Here is a 19,797-nt window from a genome sequence, read left to right as displayed (position 1 = left end):
GATGCTTGGCAGTATTTTTCTTACGTTTTTACACAATGCTATTATTTATAGATTGTAGCTTATTTTTTTTATCTTGGTCAGTGATAATAGATTATGTTGGTCGGTCTGTTGGTATCTACGTCTACCTCTCTGTCCGTCTACCTGTCTATCTTTCCATCACCATCCAAACATGCATGAATTTACTCGTTGTCCAACTATCTATTTTACTTTAATATTCGGTTTCAACGGTTTCATAACGGAAATTATGATTCTTTTTTTTTTTTTTTTTAAATCAAAATATTACTTGAGCTCCCAATTATCCCACTTGCTTATGGTTTTGCTGATATTGTATTGGCATCTTCTCCTGGTACATAAAGCACTTGTTCTGTCGTTTACAGTTTTTTTTTCAGGCATTTACTGTAGTTCATCGCTGTATACTCTTAGGGCCGCTGTTGGCCAGTGTGTTGATGTTTCACCGTAGGTTTGAAAAGAAACCTCCACCATCATGATGATATCAGAGAAAGAAAGAAAGGAACAGGGTTACAACGTCGGCGCACACTTCAACGACGACAGAGCAGAATCCCTCTTTTTACCGATGTGGACGATTATGGAATAGATCCTTAAACTATTTTTTATACAACGTATTGACTACAATACCCGGTGAATGTGGATTATATTCTTCATGTTACCCTACGTGAGACAAATGTCGGAGAGAACAATGGGACGGCAAGTACTGTTGTTTTCCTTCGTGCTTCATCTCACTTCTGTGCTCGGCCAGGTCAGCTACTCCATTCCTGAGGAAATGCCGAGTGGCTCTCTGGTCGGTAATGTTGCTCAGGATTTGGGTTTAGATATAAAACGCTTGAAATCAGGCAAAGCTCGCGTGTATATAGGAGACAGTGCGGGATACATCGAGCTGAATAAAGAACGAGGAGTCCTCCTTATCAAAGACAGGATAGACAGGGAAGCGATTTGTAGACAGACTACGCCTTGCGCTTTACATTTTCAGATCATTTTGGAGAACCCCATGGAGTTCTACAGCATCACAGTCGAGATAACGGATATAAATGATAACCCTCCCGCCTTTGAAAAACAGGAAGTAAGTTTTAAAATCAGCGAATCGGCTGTAATTGGAGCAAAATTTGTATTAGATAGAGCAATTGATCTAGATGTTGGTAAAAATGGTCTTCAAAAGTACGAGCTGAAACCTACCGATAATTTTGTTCTGACACGGAACAGTCAAGGTGATGCAACAGAGAAAGCTGAAATGGTTTTAAAGAAGCCTCTCGACAGAGAAAAGGACGACTTGATATCTTTAGTTTTAACAGCTTTAGATGGAGGAGACCCCCAAATGTCTGGAACAATTCGGATTTTAATCACCGTGTTAGATGTCAATGATAATGCACCTGTTTTTACACAATCCACCTATACGGCCACTGCTTTTGAAAATGCCCAAGAAGGGACGGTAGTCACCAGCGTTACTGCGTCTGATGCAGATTCAGGAATGAATGGCAGGATTAAATATTCGATCACAAATAGTTTGGATCAAGCTCATGCACTGTTTCAGATAAACGAAGACAGTGGTGAAATTAGATTGATTGGAAATATTGATTATGAAAATGCACGAAATTATCACATCAACATACGTGCAAGCGATGACGGTGGACTTACAGATTCATGTAAAGTAATAGTTGAAGTGGTAGATATGAACGACAACAAACCGACGATTAATGTAATGTCAAAGTCAAACATGATATCTGAACACTCTGAACCGAACACTGTTGTAGCGATGATGAACGTCCAAGACCCAGATTCAAATGAAAACGGTAGAGTTCAGTGTTTTATAAACGATAACACACCTTTGACTATAAAGTCGACAACAAATAATTTTTATAGTTTAGTGACAGACAGTGATTTAGACCGAGAGAGAGCCTCTGAGTATAACATCACAGTGACGTGCTCTGATGAGGGAGTGCCCTCCCTCTCCAGCAGCGTCACTCTCACCTTACAGATCTCTGATGTGAATGACAACGCGCCTGTCTTTGAGAGGAGCTCATATGAGGCCTACATTGTAGAAAACAACACACCAGGCCTCTCTATATTCACAGTGAAAGCCAGAGACGCTGACTGGAACCAGAATGCCCGTGTTTCTTACATCCTGGAGGACTCCTCTGTTAACGGAGTGCCAGTCTCCTCATATGTGTCCGTTAGTGCTGATAGTGGAGTCATCCATGCAGTGCGCTCTTTTGACTACGAGCAGATCAAAGACTTCCAGTTCCGCGTCAAAGCGCAGGATGGAGGCTCCCCTCCACTCAGCAGCAACGTGAGTGTGAAAATAGTGATCCAGGACCAGAACGACAACCCCCCTCAGGTCCTGTACCCAGTCCTAACTGGTGGCTCTGTGGTGGCTGAGATGGTGCCTCGTGCAGCAGATGTGGGCTATCTGGTGACTAAAGTGGTGGCTGTTGATGTGGACTCTGGACAGAATGCCTGGCTCTCCTATAAACTGCAGAAAGCCACAGACAGGGCGCTGTTTGAAGTGGGCTTACAGAATGGAGAAATAAGAACTATCCGCCAAGTGACTGATAAAGATGCTGTGAAACAAAGACTGACTGTAATAGTGGAGGACAACGGGCAGCCCTCTCGTTCAGCTACAGTCATTGTTAACGTGGCGGTGGCGGACAGCTTCCCTGAAGTGCTGTCGGAGTTCACTGACTTTACACACGACAAGGAGTACAATGACAACCTGACTTTTTACTTAGTGCTGGCTTTGGCTGTAGTGTCCTTCCTCTTCATCACGTGTTTAGTGGTTATTATATCGGTGAAAATCTACAGGTGGAGACAGTCTCGCATCCTGTATCACTCCAGTCTCCCTGTGATTCCATATTATCCACCACGTTACTCAGACACTTTGGGGACAGGGACTCTCCAGCACGTGTACAATTACGAGGTGTGCAGGACGACTGACTCCAGAAAGAGTGACTGTAAGTTCGGCAGAGCTGGTAGTCAGAACGTGCTGATAATGGACCCCAGTTCTACAGGCACGATGCAGCGGATACAGAGTGAGAAGAGCATCCTGGACGAACCAGACTCTCCTCTAGAGGTTAGGAAACTGTAACATTTTCAATGTTTCATTAATATGCAAATGAAAGTAACTGTACTTGTGCATTAATTTCAAATAGTAGTTGCTTCAACACCAGTCCGAAATAGACCTGATACTCTCCAAGGAAGAGTATGTTATGTGACATGTGTCCCATCCAGCACCATGGACAGCGTCACTTCGCTTCGGCCTCCAGTTAATGTGCTCCTGTGGATAGTATTTTCAGTTCTTGAAGTAATCATACCTTCTATTCATAAAGACTACAATCCCAATTTATTATTTTTTTTGTCATAACTTACCATGACTGCCAATAATAACAATAATAATGATAATTATTATTATTATAATGATTATATTGTTGTGTTTTTCTTATGGTTTTTCCGCTATTACCTGCTTTTCTCATCGCACTTATCCTATTTTCTGCTGTTTGGTGAATTGAACAGAAAGGGCCGCTGTTGGCCAGAGTGTGGCAGTCTTTGATAGGTTTGGCAACTGTACCTCCCCCTTTGTCTGTGTCATAGTAGACAATAAAACAGGCACGGATCGCCTGTCCTCGTTAAATGGAAAAGTGCTCACGGCCATTGAAAGCTGTTTTTTCGTTGCTTATTTCCTTGAGATTCGTTCTGGATTTTATGACATAATACTCATATGGATTACAATTTTATGAAGACGACACTGGAATACAGCGACTAAACAATGAGACGGCAAGTACTGTTGTTCTTCTCGGTTGTCTCCCTCACTTCGGTGCTCGGGCAGGTCAGCTACTCCATTCCTGAGGAAATGGAGAAAGGATCATTAGTCTGTAATATAGCTCAGGACTTAGGTTTAGATTTTAAACGGCTCAAATCGGGTAGAGCTCGTATTCATTCGGGAGACAGCGAAGAATATATCGAGCTGAACAGAGAAAGAGGAGTCCTCCTCATCAAAGAGAGGGTAGACAGAGAGACTCTGTGCGGAGAAGCGACGCCCTGTGCTTTACACTTACAAATGATTTTGGAAAATCCGATGGAACTGTTTCGCATAACGATAGAAATCACAGACATTAACGACAATGCTCCCAGCTTTGAATCGAGTGATAAACGTTTTGAAATCAGCGAGTCTGTCGGTATTGGGTCTAAATTTGTGCTGGAGAAAGCCATCGATGCTGACATTGGTACAAATGATCTGCAAAGCTATTCGCTTAATCCAACAAACAATTTTGCTTTAAAATTAGAGAATCAAGCGGACGGAAGTAAAAAGGTAGAAATGGTTCTACAGAAGCCTCTTGACCGAGAGCAGCAGGGACAGATATCACTTTTATTAACTGCACTAGATGGCGGACAGCCGCGTATGTCAGGCACAATGCAGATAACTGTTAACGTGTTAGATGCAAACGACAATGCACCGGTCTTCACTAAGTCCGTATACAAGGCAACAATAACCGAGAATTCCCCGAGGGGAACGAGTGTTATAACTGTGAGTGCCTCAGACAAAGATGGAGGCTCTAATGGAGAAGTATCATACGCAATTTCAAATAGCAAGCGTCGATTATCCAACCTATTTCAGATCGATAGGAAAACAGGAAATGTTATCTTGATCGCAGAAATAGATTATGAAAAATCAAAGCTCTTTCAAATTGACATCGAAGCTATGGATAATGGAGGACTCTCTGATTCCAGTAAGATTGTAATTGATATTACTGATGTGAATGACAACAGTCCTCAGATTAAAATACTCTCTAAATCAGACAGTATTTTAGAAGACTCGACCGAGAACACCGTTATTGCTATGCTGAGCGTAAATGACCCTGACTCTGAGAGGAATGGACAGGTGAAGTGTAAAATTAATGATGATATTCCTTTTAAAATACAAAATACGATGAGTGGATTTTATAGTTTAGTTACAGAGGTCGCTCTGGACAGAGAGGTCGCGTCACAGTATAATATCACAGTGACGTGCTCTGATGAGGGAGTGCCCTCCCTCTCCAGCAGCGTCACTCTCACCTTACAGATCTCTGATGTGAATGACAACGCGCCTGTCTTTGAGAGGAGCTCATATGAGGCCTACATTGTAGAAAACAACACACCAGGCCTCTCTATATTCACAGTGAAAGCCAGAGACGCTGACTGGAACCAGAATGCCCGTGTTTCTTACATCCTGGAGGACTCCTCTGTTAACGGAGTGCCAGTCTCCTCATATGTGTCCGTTAGTGCTGATAGTGGAGTCATCCATGCAGTGCGCTCTTTTGACTACGAGCAGATCAAATACTTCCAGTTCCGCGTCAAAGCGCAGGATGGAGGCTCCCCTCCACTCAGCAGCAACGTGAGTGTTAAAATCCTGATCCAGGACCAGAACGACAACCCCCCTCAGGTCCTGTACCCAGTCCTGACTGGTGGCTCTGTGGTGGCTGAGATGGTGCCTCGTGCAGCAGATGTGGGCTATCTGGTGACTAAAGTGGTGGCTGTTGATGTGGACTCTGGACAGAATGCCTGGCTCTCCTATAAACTGCAGAAAGCCACAGACAGGGTGCTGTTTGAAGTGGGCTTACAGAATGGAGAAATAAGAACTATCCGCCAAGTGACTGATAAAGATGCTGTGAAACAAAGACTGACTGTTATAGTGGAGGACAACGGGCAGCCCTCTCGTTCAGCTACAGTCATTGTTAACGTGGCGGTGGCGGACAGCTTCCCTGAAGTGCTGTCGGAGTTCACTGACTTTACACACGACAAGGAGTACAATGACAACCTGACTTTTTACTTAGTGCTGGCTCTGGCTGTAGTGTCCTTCCTCTTCATCACGTGTTTAGTGGTTATTATATCAGTGAAAATCTACAGGTGGAGACAGTCTCGCGTCCTGTATCACTCCAGTCTCCCTGTGATTCCATATTATCCACCACGTTACTCAGACACTTTGGGGACAGGGACTCTCCAGCACGTGTACAATTACGAGGTGTGCAGGACGACTGACTCCAGAAAGAGTGACTGTAAGTTCGGCAGAGCTGGTAGTCAGAACGTGCTGATAATGGACCCCAGTTCTACAGGGACGATGCAGCGGATACAGAGTGAGAAGAGCATCCTGGATGAACCAGGCTCTCCTCTAGAGGTGGGTTATGGTGTTAATATCTGTCTGAATCTTGGCAAGGTCAATGGGACGCATGGATTTATGTAAAGGAGTCAGTTTTGCAAATGTCCAGCACCTTGGACAGCGACAAATCCGTATTGTTTCCCTTTTGTGGGCCTCTCCTGCTTTTCCCTCTCTGTTTAATCTAGTCTAGTCTCTATATGCTATTCTATATTACTGAATCCCCATAACACAATTTTATAATTTATTTGTACACGTATTTATTTTGCAGATTGAGTAGGTTATTTGTTATTCTTTTATCCTCTTTTCTAAATTATTCATTTCAAATATTTGGCATTCATGCATTTGTTCTTCTGTACTTTCACAATTTGAACTCATCGGGCCGCTGTTGCCCAATATGTTGCAGCTAGGAATGGCTTTTGTAACAGTTTCTCACAGTCTACATTCTGGCGTCGTGCAGAGGCACAGTCACACACGCAGAATGCCCACTTCGGTGATCATACTATAGTATCCGCGGACATCTCAAGCTGGATCTTTACTTTGAATATGTGGATTAGAAGCACATTTTTCTTCGAATTGTAACATTTACGTGACGGAATCTCACTTTTCTAACGGAATAAATAACGGTAGCAGTGGTGCGACAGAGGAATCAGACAGAACAATGAAACGGCAAGTACTGTTGTTGATCTCCATCTTCTGCCTCGGGTGTGTGATCGGGCAGGTCAGCTACTCTATTCCCGAAGAAATGGCAAGAGGCTCTTTGGTCGGTAACATAGCACAAGATTTAGGGTTGGACGTCAAACGGCTTAAATCTGGTAAAGCTCGTATTTATACGGGAGACAGTGTTCAGTATATCGAGCTGAATAGAGAAAGAGGAGTCCTCCTCATTAAAGAAAAAATAGACCGCGAAGCCCTCTGCAGACAGACAACGCCTTGTGCTTTGCATTTCCAAATAACGTTAGAAAACCCATTGGAATTGTTTCCAGTTACTGTAGAAATTACTGATATCAATGACAATGCTCCAGTGTTCCAAAAGGAGGAGAGGAGGTTTGAAATCAGCGAATCAGCCGTCATCGGCTCTAAATTCATGCTTGAGAAAGCGATGGACCCTGATATCGGAATGAATGGTCTTCAGAGATACAATTTAAAGCCGAGTGACAATTTTATGCTCAAATTGCACTCTCAGTCTGATGGAAGCAAAAAGGTTGAAATGATTTTACAGAAGCCGTTGGACCGAGAGAAGCAAGAACACATATCTTTAGTTTTGAAGGCGGAGGATGGAGGCGAACCACAAATGTCTGGAACGATGCAGATTCATGTAACTGTACTGGATGTCAACGACAATGCACCTGTTTTTAGTAAACCCGTTTACAAAGCAAGCATTACAGAAAACTCCGCAATAGGAACACTTGTCACTAAGGTCAGTGCTTCTGATGCAGACAAAGGTTCAAATGGAGAGGTGACCTACGTCATCGGGAATAGCATGGACACTGTTTCAAAGCTATTTCACATAAATAGTGAAGGGGAAGTGATACTAGATGGTCCAATAGACTATGAAAAAGAAAGAAATTATCACATTGATATAGAGGCGATTGATCTAGGCGGACTCTCGGATTCGAGTAAGATAATAATCGATGTAATTGACGTGAATGATAACAGCCCTATTGTAAATATGATCTCAACATCAGGCTCGGTACCAGAGGATTCAGCCCTCAAAACTGTCATAGCTTTAATGAGTGTAAATGACCCTGATTCTGACACAAATGGCAAAGTCCAGTGTGTGATCAATGAAAATATACCATTTGAAATTAAATTTACGTCAAATAATTTCTATAGTTTAGTGACAGACAGCGATTTAGACCGAGAGAGAGCCTCTGAGTATAACATCACAGTGACGTGCTCTGATGAGGGAGTGCCCTCCCTCTCCAGCAGCGTCACTCTCACCTTACAGATCTCTGATGTGAATGACAACGCGCCTGTCTTTGAGAGGAGCTCATATGAGGCCTACATTGTAGAAAACAACACACCAGGCCTCTCTATATTCACAGTGAAAGCCAGAGACGCTGACTGGAACCAGAATGCCCGTGTTTCTTACATCCTGGAGGACTCCTCTGTTAACGGAGTGCCAGTCTCCTCATATGTGTCCGTTAGTGCTGATAGTGGAGTCATCCATGCAGTGCGCTCTTTTGACTACGAGCAGATCAAAGACTTCCAGTTCCGCGTCAAAGCGCAGGATGGAGGCTCCCCTCCACTCAGCAGCAACGTGAGTGTTAAAATCCTGATCCAGGACCAGAACGACAACCCCCCTCAGGTCCTGTACCCAGTCCTGACTGGTGGCTCTGTGGTGGCTGAGATGGTGCCTCGTGCAGCAGATGTGGGCTATCTGGTGACTAAAGTGGTGGCTGTTGATGTGGACTCTGGACAGAATGCCTGGCTCTCCTATAAACTGCAGAAAGCCACAGACAGGGCGCTGTTTGAAGTGGGCTTACAGAATGGAGAAATAAGAACTATCCGCCAAGTGACTGATAAAGATGCTGTGAAACAAAGACTGACTGTTATAGTGGAGGACAACGGGACGCCCTCTCGTTCAGCTACAGTCATTGTTAACGTGGCGGTGGCGGACAGCTTCCCTGAAGTGCTGTCGGAGTTCACTGACTTTACACACGACAAGGAGTACAATGACAACCTGACTTTTTACTTAGTGCTGGCTTTGGCTGTAGTGTCCTTCCTCTTCATCACGTGTTTAGTGGTTATTATATCAGTGAAAATCTACAGGTGGAGACAGTCTCGCGTCCTGTATCACTCCAGTCTCCCTGTGATTCCATATTATCCACCACGTTACTCAGACACTTTGGGGACAGGGACTCTCCAGCACGTGTACAACTACGAGGTGTGCAGGACGACTGACTCCAGAAAGAGTGACTGTAAGTTCGGCAGAGCTGGTAGTCAGAATGTGCTGATAATGGACCCCAGTTCTACAGGGACGATGCAGCGGATACAGAGTGAGAAGAGCATCCTGGATGAGCCAGACTCTCCTTTAGAGGTTAGCATGTTACATTTCTGATAATCAAACTGGTATTTTTTAAATTGTATTTCATTTTCATTGTTGTCGTTTGCGGCACATTCCGTTTCAGCACCTTGGACAGCGAAAACTTGTCCCTCGTTTTCCCTCTTCTTTTTTCACCTTTAAATGTTGTTCTTCTTTGTTTACACTAAAGATGGTTGCATTTGTATTTTGCCAACGTTTATTAAGAGTCTACTGAGGAAAATATTGAGCTATTAAGCACTATTTTGCCATTAAACTAGTGCAGTTATAGTTCTTTGGGCTGTGGTTTATACAGCAACCACAGGTGCATCAACAGAGGTAACAGTATTTCTTTATTTAAGTAGTGTAGTTTCGTGTTGTGAACTCAGTGGGCCGCTGTCTACCAGCGTCTTCGTGTTTCAGTTTATATTTATATACTAGGACATCCCCTCTCCTCTCACAAGAGAGAAGGACTCCGAATCATTACGCACAGTCGTTGGTGGATGCAACAACATGCCCGGAATATCAACTTGGAATAATTTCCTCATGAACCGTTGATTTAACAGATCCATCTGCATTTTGTATTTCAATCGGAAGACTTTTTCACAAAGGAGGGGAGAACACGTTAGCTTGATTCGACGGGTGATCCTGTGAGAACAATGAGACGGCAAGTACTGTTGTTTTTCTCGGTCCTCTGTCTCAGTTCAGTGCTCGGCCAGGTCAGCTACTCTATTCCTGAGGAAATGGCAAAAGGCTCATTAGTTGGTAACATAGCACAAGATTTAGGTTTAGACGTTCGACGGCTGCAAGCGGGTAAAGCTCGCATCCACACGGGAGACAGTGCAGAATACATTCAGCTGAACAAGGAAAAGGGGCTCCTCGTTATCAGTCAGAGAATAGACCGCGAAGCTCTCTGTGGTCAGACAACGCCTTGCGCTTTGCATTTTCAGATTGCCTTAGAAAACCCAATAGAAATCTTCCCGATTACAGTCGAAATCACAGACATTAATGACAGCGCTCCCATGTTCGAAAAAGAAGAGAGGAGGTTTGAAATAAGCGAGTCTGCGGTAGTCGGCTCCAAATTTATGCTTGAGAAAGCAATAGACCCTGATATAGGACTGAATGGTCTTCAGAGCTATACACTGAAGCCAAATGTTCATTTTATGCTAAAATTGCACAGCCAGTCTGATGGTGGAAAAAAGGTCGAAATGATTTTACAGAAACCTTTAGACAGAGAGAAACAGGAGTTTGCATCATTATTGTTAACAGCTGTAGATGGAGGAGAGCCGCAGAGGTCTGGGACTATGCAGATCCATATTACTGTGTTAGACGCTAATGATAACTCTCCTGTTTTTACGCACAACGTTTACAAAGCAAATGTAAAGGAAAACTCGCCCACGGGGACACGCATAACCAAAGTAAGTGCCTCTGATGCAGACAAAGGCTCCAACGGGGAGGTTAGCTACGTGATCGGGAATAGCATGAGCAGCATTTCAAAATTATTCCACATTACCGAAGATGGCGATCTCGTGTTAAATGGGCCTATTGATTATGAAAAAGCCAAAAAGTACGAGATTGATATAGAGGCGGTTGACCGAGGAGGTTTATCTGAATCTAGCAAAGTGATCATTGATGTAGGCGATATTAATGACAACACTCCCGTCATAAATATGATCTCATCATCTAATTCTATAGGCGAGGATTCGAGTTCAAGCACGGTGGTAGCTGTAATGAGTGTAAACGATCGTGATTCTGAAGAAAACGGGAAGGTCCGATGTGTAATAAATACAAATATACCTTTTACAATTTCGCCTTCATCCAGTAATTTCTATAGTATCGTGACAGATAGTGAATTAGACAGAGAGGCAGCTTCTGAGTATAATATCACAGTGACGTGCTCTGATGAGGGAGTGCCCTCCCTCTCCAGCAGCGTCACTCTCACCTTACAGATCTCTGATGTGAATGACAACGCGCCTGTCTTTGAGAGGAGCTCATATGAGGCCTACATTGTAGAAAACAACACACCAGGCCTCTCTATATTCACAGTGAGAGCCAGGGACGCTGACTGGAACCAGAATGCCCGTGTTTCTTACATCCTGGAGGACTCCTCTGTTAACGGAGTGCCAGTCTCCTCATATGTGTCCGTTAGTGCTGATAGTGGAGTCATCCATGCAGTGCGCTCTTTTGACTACGAGCAGATCAAAGACTTCCAGTTCCGCGTCAAAGCGCAGGATGGAGGCTCCCCTCCACTCAGCAGCAACGTGAGTGTTAAAATCCTGATCCAGGACCAGAACGACAACCCCCCTCAGGTCCTGTACCCAGTCCTGACTGGTGGCTCTGTGGTGGCTGAGATGGTGCCTCGTGCAGCAGATGTGGGCTACCTGGTGACTAAAGTGGTGGCTGTTGATGTGGACTCTGGACAGAATGCCTGGCTCTCCTATAAACTGCAGAAAGCCACAGACAGGGCGCTGTTTGAAGTGGGCTTACAGAATGGAGAAATAAGAACGATCCGCCAAGTGACTGATAAAGATGCTGTGAAACAAAGACTGACTGTTATAGTGGAGGACAACGGGCAGCCCTCTCGTTCAGTTACAGTCATTGTTAACGTGGCGGTGGCGGACAGCTTCCCTGAAGTGCTGTCGGAGTTCACTGACTTTACACACGACAAGGAGTACAATGACAACCTGACTTTTTACTTAGTGCTGGCTCTGGCTGTAGTGTCCTTCCTCTTCATCACGTGTTTAGTGGTTATTATATCAGTGAAAATCTACAGGTGGAGACAGTCTCGCGTCCTGTATCACTCCAGTCTCCCTGTGATTCCATATTATCCACCACGTTACTCAGACACTTTGGGGACAGGGACTCTCCAGCACGTGTACAATTACGAGGTGTGCAGGACGACTGACTTCAGAAAGAGTGACTGTAAGTTCGGCAGAGCTGGTAGTCAGAACGTGCTGATAATGGACCCCAGTTCTACAGGGACGATGCAGCGGATACAGAGTGAGAAGAGCATCCTGGACGAACCAGACTCTCCTCTAGAGGTTAGAATTGTGCCCTCCCTAAAACTTGTCATCACGAAACGTTTTAACCAAATGCGCCATATTTTGGGTAATTTTGTTTGGGCTTTTCTTTTTCAGCACCTTGGAGAGCAACACAAAGCATTTATATATTTGTCCTATTCAGTGTGACATATAGAAAAGAGCCAACATAATAGTGCAATTTAATTCCTTTTAAAGTTATTTTCCTTTCTCTTCCTCCTCTTCCCTCTCACGTCACATTTTCTGCAATTTCGCTTTCTGAACTCAGTGGGCCGCTGTTGCCTAGTCTGTTGCAGTTGTAGTATATTTACAGCAGTACCGCCTCTTCATTTCGATGTATTAGAGAGAAAGGGCAGGCGCAGATCGCATTGTCTTCGGTAGAGGAGCGGATATAGACGACGGGGCGCAACTATCGTTCTTTTTATTCAAAATCGAGGACTGTTTTCTCTTCATATTGTGGCTGAATGCTTGACCTTCTTTCCGACGGATCTGTACGGGATTGCTGGTTCTTTTTCCCGATATAATTTCAAACAATGAGACGGCAAGTACTGTTGTTTTTCTCGGTGCTCTCTCTAAGCTCAGTCTCCGGGCAGGTTACCTACTCTGTTCCGGAGGAAATGGCAAAGGGCTCTTTGGTCGGTAATATAGCTCATGATCTTGGTTTAGACGTTAAACGACTGAGGTTGGGTAACGCTCGTGTTTATTCTGGTGACAGCACAGAGTACATCGAGCTGAACAGGGAAAGAGGAGTCCTGCTAATCAAAGAGAGAATAGACAGAGAGGCGTTATGTGGTGATACGACGCCGTGCGCGGTGCATTTTCAGATTGTGTTAGAGAATCCTATGGAATTTTATAGTGTCACAGTGGAAATTACGGACATCAACGATAATGCACCAACCTTTGATAAAAACGAAATTAAATTCATAATGAGCGAGTCTGCAGTTGTTGGGGCGAAGTTTGTATTAGAAAGAGCTGTAGATTTAGATGTCGGTACAAATAGTCTCCAGAGTTACGTACTAAAGCCCAGTGATAATTTTTTACTTAAACTGCACAACCAAGCTGATGGCACAAAGAACGTGGAAATGGTCTTACAAAAACCTCTGGACAGAGAGAAAGATGAGTTCATTTCTTTGGCTTTGACGGCTGTAGATGGAGGAGAGCCCCAGATGTCAGGAACAATGCAGATTCACATCACAGTGTTAGATGCGAACGACAATGCACCTGTTTTTACACAGCCGATATACAAAGGCACTGTCGCTGAAAATGCTGCAAAAGGCACGATTGTGACCACTGTGAGTGCGTCAGATGCTGATCATGGTTTAAATGGTAAAATAACGTATTCAATCACAAACACTTTAGATGACGTCAGACACATGTTTGAAGTAAATGAGGAAAATGGCGAGGTTAAGTTAATTGGTCGCCTGGACTATGAAAAGAAAAAGAATTTTCAGATCAATGTACGCGCAATGGATAAAGGGGGACTATCTGATTCTTGTAAAGTGATGGTCGATGTCGTTGATATAAATGACAATGAACCAACGATTAAAATCATGTCTAAATCAGCTATTATATCAGAGAGTGCAAACCCCAACACAGTCGTTACAATGATAAATATCCAAGATCCAGACTCAGGTGAGAATGGTAAAGTTCAGTGTTTTATAAATGATAATATTCCTTTCGTATTGAAATCAACATCAAATAATTTCTATAGTTTAGTGACAGACAGTGACTTAGACCGAGAGAGAGCCTCTGAATATAACATCACAGTGACGTGCTCTGATGAGGGAGTGCCCTCCCTCTCCAGCAGCGTCACTCTCACCTTACAGATCTCTGATGTGAATGACAACGCGCCTGTCTTTGAGAGGAGCTCATATGAGGCCTACATTGTAGAAAACAACACACCAGGCCTCTCTATATTCACAGTGAAAGCCAGAGACGCTGACTGGAACCAGAATGCCCGTGTTTCTTACATCCTGGAGGACTCTTCTGTTAACGGAGTGCCAGTCTCCTCATATGTGTCCGTTAGTGCTGATAGTGGAGTCATCCATGCAGTGCGCTCTTTTGACTACGAGCAGATCAAAGACTTCCAGTTCCGCGTCAAAGCGCAGGATGGAGGCTCCCCTCCACTCAGCAGCAACGTGAGTGTTAAAATCCTGATCCAGGACCAGAACGACAACCCCCCTCAGGTCCTGTACCCAGTCCTGACTGGTGGCTCTGTGGTGGCTGAGATGGTGCCTCGTGCAGCAGATGTGGGCTATCTGGTGACTAAAGTGGTGGCTGTTGATGTGGACTCTGGACAGAATGCCTGGCTCTCTTATAAACTGCAGAAAGCCACAGACAGGGCGCTGTTTGAAGTGGGCTTACAGAATGGAGAAATAAGAACGATCCGCCAAGTGACTGATAAAGATGCTGTGAAACAAAGACTGACTGTTATAGTGGAGGACAACGGGCAGCCCTCTCGTTCAGCTACAGTCATTGTTAACGTGGCGGTGGCGGACAGCTTCCCTGAAGTGCTGTCGGAGTTCACTGACTTTACACACGACAAGGAGTACAATGACAACCTGACTTTTTACTTAGTGCTGGCTCTGGCTGTAGTGTCCTTCCTCTTCATCACGTGTTTAGTGGTTATCATATCAGTGAAAATCTACAGGTGGAGACAGTCTCGCATCATGTATCACTCCAGTCTCCCTGTGATTCCATATTATCCACCACGTTACTCAGACACTTTGGGGACAGGGACTCTCCAGCACGTGTACAATTACGAGGTGTGCAGGACGACTGACTCCAGAAAGAGTGACTGTAAGTTCGGCAGAGCTGGTAGTCAGAACGTGCTGATAATGGACCCCAGTTCTACAGGGACGATGCAGCGGATACAGAGTGAGAAGAGCATCCTGGACGAACCAGACTCTCCTCTAGAGGTTAGACTTCACTAGCTGTCTGTTGTGTTTGAATCACAATTTGAATAGCATTACTCTTATTTTCAGCACCTTGGAGAGCGCAATGTTTCACTATGTACTTTTCTTATTCCACCCCCAGTGTCTCTTTTTAAATTGGCTATTATAGATGCGGGATACCATTTGTCAAACATTTGCACCCATTGCTCTCCATTTGGACTCACTCTAGTTTATTCATTAAGTGGCTGTGGCACCAGTTATTCACAGGAGAAGCGATTTTTTTAACTGTTTTTTAATCTTATCTAAAGCAAACCAATGTGATTTTCACAACTGACATGCAATTTTACTTTATGAACTCACAGTGCCGCTGTTGGCCAGTCTGTAATAGATTTACCGCAGACGTATTGTACCTCCCACCATGTCTTTATTTTAGATAGAGAAAGAGACTCAAGCGAGGCACACTGTTCGGAATTAACCGAGGATACAGAACCGGAAATCTTTTTTCGTGTTGGGAATATGCTTTATACCCGGCAGTAACAACAAAAATCCGTGAGCAAATATTCAGAGAACATACATGGTTCTCACTGGAATTACGCCGGACAGAACAATGAGAGGGCGAGTACTGTTGTTTTTCTCGGTCCTCTCTCTCAGCTCGGTGCTCGGGCAAGTCAGCTACTCCATTCCTGAGGAAATGCCTAAAGGTTCTCTGGTGGGCAATATGGCAAGGGATTTTGGCTTAGATGTAAAACGACTAAAATCGGGTAAGGCTCGGATTTTTACTCGAGACAGTGAAGGATATATTGAGCTGAACAACGACAGAGGAGTCCTCCTCATCAAAGAGAGGATAGACAGAGAAGCGCTGTGTGGACAAACGACGCCTTGCGCTTTGCATTTTCAGATTATATTAGAGAATCCGATGGAATTTTACAGTGTTACTGTTGAAATCACAGATGTTAATGATAACCCTCCATCCTTTGAAAAGAACGACGTCAAATTTAAAATTAGTGAATCCGCTGTTCGTGGGGCTAAATTCATACTAGAACGGGCAGTTGACCCTGATGTAGGCTCAAATGGATTGCAAACATATAAACTGGAACCAACAGACAATTTTGTTGTTAAATTATATGACCAAGCAGATGGGACGAAAAACGTCGAAATGGTGTTAGAGAAACCTCTCGACAGAGAAAAAAATGAACACGTTTCTTTAGTTCTGACGGCGGTGGATGGGGGAGAGCCGCAGATGACAGGAACAATGCAGATTCTGATCACTGTTTTAGACGCTAATGATAATGCTCCTGTTTTTACGCAGCCTATTTATAAAGCCTCTATAAAAGAAAACGCCCAAGTAGGAACAGTTGTGGCTACAGTTACAGCTACGGATGCAGATCACGGATCTAACGGTAGAACAACTTACACAATTTCAAATATTGTAGATCATGCACGTGGCCTATTTGAGGTCAATGATGAAAGTGGGGAAATCCGGCTAAAAGGAAATGTTGACTATGAAAAAGCTCGAACATTTCAGATAAATATTCGGGCCAGTGATGATGGAGGACTGGTTGACTCCTGTAAAGTGGTCATCGACGTCATTGACATGAATGACAATAAACCCGATATACATATCATGTCAAAATCAAACATAATATCAGAAGATGCCAAGGCAGATACTGTAGTGACGATGATAAATATTGAGGACGCAGACTCGGGTGAAAACGGCAAAGTCCAGTGTAGCATTAATGATAATATTCCTTTTGCGATGAAGTCTACAACCAGTGATTTCTATAGTTTAATGACAGACAGTGGTTTAGACCGAGAGAGAGCCTCTGAGTATAACATCACAGTGACGTGCTCTGATGAGGGAGTGCCCTCGCTTTCCAGCAGCGTCACTCTCACCTTACAGATCTCTGATGTGAATGACAACGCGCCTGTCTTTGAGAGGAGCTCATATGAGGCCTACATTGTAGAAAACAACACACCAGGCCTCTCTATATTCACAGTGAAAGCCAGAGACGCTGACTGGAACCAGAATGCCCGTGTTTCTTACATTCTGGAGGACTCCTCTGTTAACGGAGTGCCAGTCTCCTCATATGTGTCCGTTAGTGCTGATAGTGGAGTCATCCATGCAGTGCGCTCTTTTGACTACGAGCAGATCAAAGACTTCCAGTTCCGCGTCAAAGCGCAGGATGGAGGCTCCCCTCCACTCAGTAGCAACGTGAGTGTGAAAATAGTGATCCAGGACCAGAACGACAACCCCCCTCAGGTCCTGTACCCAGTCCTGACTGGTGGCTCTGTGGTGGCTGAGATGGTGCCTCGTGCAGCAGATGTGGGCTATCTGGTGACTAAAGTGGTGGCTGTTGATGTGGACTCTGGACAGAATGCCTGGCTCTCCTATAAACTGCAGAAAGCCACAGACAGGGCGCTGTTTGAAGTGGGCTTACAGAATGGAGAAATAAGAACTATCCGCCAAGTGACTGATAAAGATGCTGTGAAACAAAGACTGACTGTTATAGTGGAGGACAACGGGCAGCCCTCTCGTTCAGCTACAGTCATTGTTAACGTGGCGGTGGCGGACAGCTTCCCTGAAGTGCTGTCGGAGTTCACTGACTTTACACACGACAAGGAGTACAATGACAACCTGACTTTTTACTTAGTGCTGGCTCTGGCTGTAGTGTCCTTCCTCTTCATCACGTGTTTAGTGGTTATTATATCAGTGAAAATCTACAGGTGGAGACAGTCTCGCGTCCTGTATCACTCCAGTCTCCCTGTGATTCCATATTATCCACCACGTTACTCAGACACTTTGGGGACAGGGACTCTCCAGCACGTGTACAATTACGAGGTGTGCAGGACGACTGACTCCAGAAAGAGTGACTGTAAGTTCGGCAGAGCTGGTAGTCAGAACGTGCTGATAATGGACCCCAGTTCTACAGGGACGATGCAGCGGATACAGAGTGAGAAGAGCATCCTGGATGAGCCAGACTCTCCTCTAGAGGTTAGAATTTCCAGTAGAAGGAAAACCACGGTCATTTCTAATGTTCAGCACCATGGACAGAGACACTTTCTATAACTCTAATACACACTATATCTATCTATCTATCTATCTAACCATCCATCCATCCATCCATCCATCCTTCTTGTAATATCGTCTCAATCTGTATTTCTGCAGTTTCTTTTTACGTCTCTAAGTGCCGCTGTTGGTTAGTGAGTGTTAAAAAAATGGCCCTTTTCCTGAGTGAAGTCCTCCCTCGTCTGCCTGACGCGTTAGCTCTGTTTTAATCAGAGCTATCGCCTGACAAAGGCAACCGCGCAGCAATGAGCTCGTGATCAAATATTTGGTCGTATTTTGAAACGGTGGTCTTTGTTTTTTCTGTTTGGATTTTACGAAGGCTTTCATCATGATGGCTGTTCTTTTGTGTACGCCGAGTAAAACATTGTCATGGTGGCCGCTGCTTCTCTGCATTTGTGTCGCAGAAATCGCACTTGGGCAGGTCCGTTATTCTATACCTGAGGAGATGGCTACGGGCTCGGTTGTCGGGAATATAATCCAGGACCTAGGCTTGGATGTTAAACGGCTGAAATCTGGGCGAGCTAGGATATTTACCGAGGATGGCAGTGAGTACATCGGTCTGAATGCAGAAAAGGGAACATTGGTTGTGGCAAAAAGAATAGACAGAGAGGAATTGTGCGAGCAAGTGTCTCCCTGCTCTCTTCATTTCCAAATCATCCTAGAAAATCCGATGGAGTTACATCGAATTGATGTAGAAATTACAGATATTAATGACAATGCTCCGTTTTTCCCGAAAAAGGAATATAGTTTCCAGGTTAGTGAATCTGCCTCACAGGGGGCTCGCTATGCGCTTGAGAGCGCCAGAGATCCCGATGTGGCACAAAACACAATCCAAACGTACAAGCTCAACCCTGCAGATCATTTCAAACTGAATATTATTAGTCGGCCTGATGGAACAAAATATATTGAAATGGTTCTTCACACGTCGCTCGATAGAGAGAAACAAGAGGAGCACAAATTAACTCTGACAGCATTTGACGGTGGTAATCCTCAGAAATCAGGTGCTGTCAAAATAAATGTGGTTGTTTTGGATGCAAATGACAATGCGCCAGTATTCAGTCAGTCTGTTTACAGAGTAACAGTTCTTGAAAACGCGTCTAGAGGCACTGTTATCTTAAAAGCCAGCGCCACTGATAATGATAAAGGAGCAAACGAGGAGGTTGTTTATTCGTTCTCCCAGCATACAGACAGTGCATCCTCCCTGTTTAATATGGATCCTCGTACCGGGGAAGTGAGCGTAATTGGTGTATTGGATTATGAAAAAGCTAAACAATATGAGATTGATATCGAAGCTACAGACAAAGGCGGGTTGACGGACACGAGCAAGGTGCTTGTCGAGGTGACCGACCTTAATGATAATGCACCTGTTATAAGCATAATCTCCCTCTCCAACCCCATACCAGAGGATGCGGCTCCGGAAACTGTTATAGCAATGCTCAACGTCAAAGACCTGGACTCTGGTAAAAATGGACAAGTTACCTGTTTTATTAGCTCACATTTACCTTTCAAAATCAAGTCATCATCGACTAATTTTTATAGCCTGATATCTGACGATGAGTTAGACCGTGAAACAGTGCCAGAATATAATATAACAATAACAGCAAAGGATGAGGGTTCCCCTTCTTTTTCTACAA

General features: G+C 44.3%; 3 protein-coding genes across 18 annotated transcripts in view; all 3 read left to right on the top strand.

Annotated features, from left to right (window-relative positions):
• LOC138597933 (protocadherin gamma-C5-like) overlaps nucleotides 1-19,797 on the top strand; it is a 456,071-nt gene that overhangs the window by 380,052 nt on the left and 56,222 nt on the right. For 2 of the 16 annotated variants that reach the window (XM_069669531.1, XM_069669523.1), the window contains exon 1: nucleotides 6,801-9,182. The exons of 11 other annotated variants lie outside the window; for them this stretch is intronic. In XM_069669531.1, coding sequence (XP_069525632.1) covers nucleotides 6,801-9,182 — 2,382 coding nt within the window. Of the gene's footprint in view, nucleotides 1-6,800; nucleotides 9,183-12,726; nucleotides 15,121-15,703; nucleotides 18,089-19,797 lie in introns of those variants that run through there. 3 more of the 16 variants (XM_069669528.1, XM_069669522.1, XM_069669534.1) reach the window with 2 other exon arrangements.
• LOC138598381 (uncharacterized) lies at nucleotides 683-6,226 on the top strand. Its single transcript, XM_069670166.1, has 2 exons — nucleotides 683-3,082; nucleotides 3,776-6,226. Exons 1-2 carry the CDS (start codon nucleotides 683-685, stop codon nucleotides 6,224-6,226), a joined length of 4,851 nt encoding a protein of 1,616 aa, XP_069526267.1.
• Nucleotides 9,641-12,488, top strand: LOC138598380 (protocadherin gamma-A1-like). The gene is made up of 2 exons (XM_069670164.1): nucleotides 9,641-12,205; nucleotides 12,471-12,488. Exons 1-2 carry the CDS (start codon nucleotides 9,824-9,826, stop codon nucleotides 12,486-12,488), a joined length of 2,400 nt encoding a protein of 799 aa, XP_069526265.1. The 5' UTR covers nucleotides 9,641-9,823.

This window comes from Semicossyphus pulcher, unplaced genomic scaffold, assembly GCF_022749685.1.
Source record: "Semicossyphus pulcher isolate SPU_LCO1_2020_fin unplaced genomic scaffold, fSemPul1.0.p SCAF_2, whole genome shotgun sequence".
NCBI classification, from domain to species: domain Eukaryota; kingdom Metazoa; phylum Chordata; class Actinopteri; order Labriformes; family Labridae; genus Semicossyphus; species Semicossyphus pulcher.
Note: the sequence above shows the minus strand (reverse complement) of the source record. Positions and strands in the feature narration are given on the sequence as shown.

Coding starts and splice junctions, on each gene's coding strand:
- LOC138598381 (XM_069670166.1), top strand. CDS start 683: ATGTCGGAGAGAACAATGGGACGGCAAGTACTGTTGTTTTCCTTCGTG. Junction 3,083..3,775: donor AACCAGACTCTCCTCTAGAG/GTTAGGAAACTG, acceptor AGCGACTAAACA/ATGAGACGGCAAGTACTGTT.
- LOC138598380 (XM_069670164.1), top strand. CDS start 9,824: ATGAGACGGCAAGTACTGTTGTTTTTCTCGGTCCTCTGTCTCAGTTCA.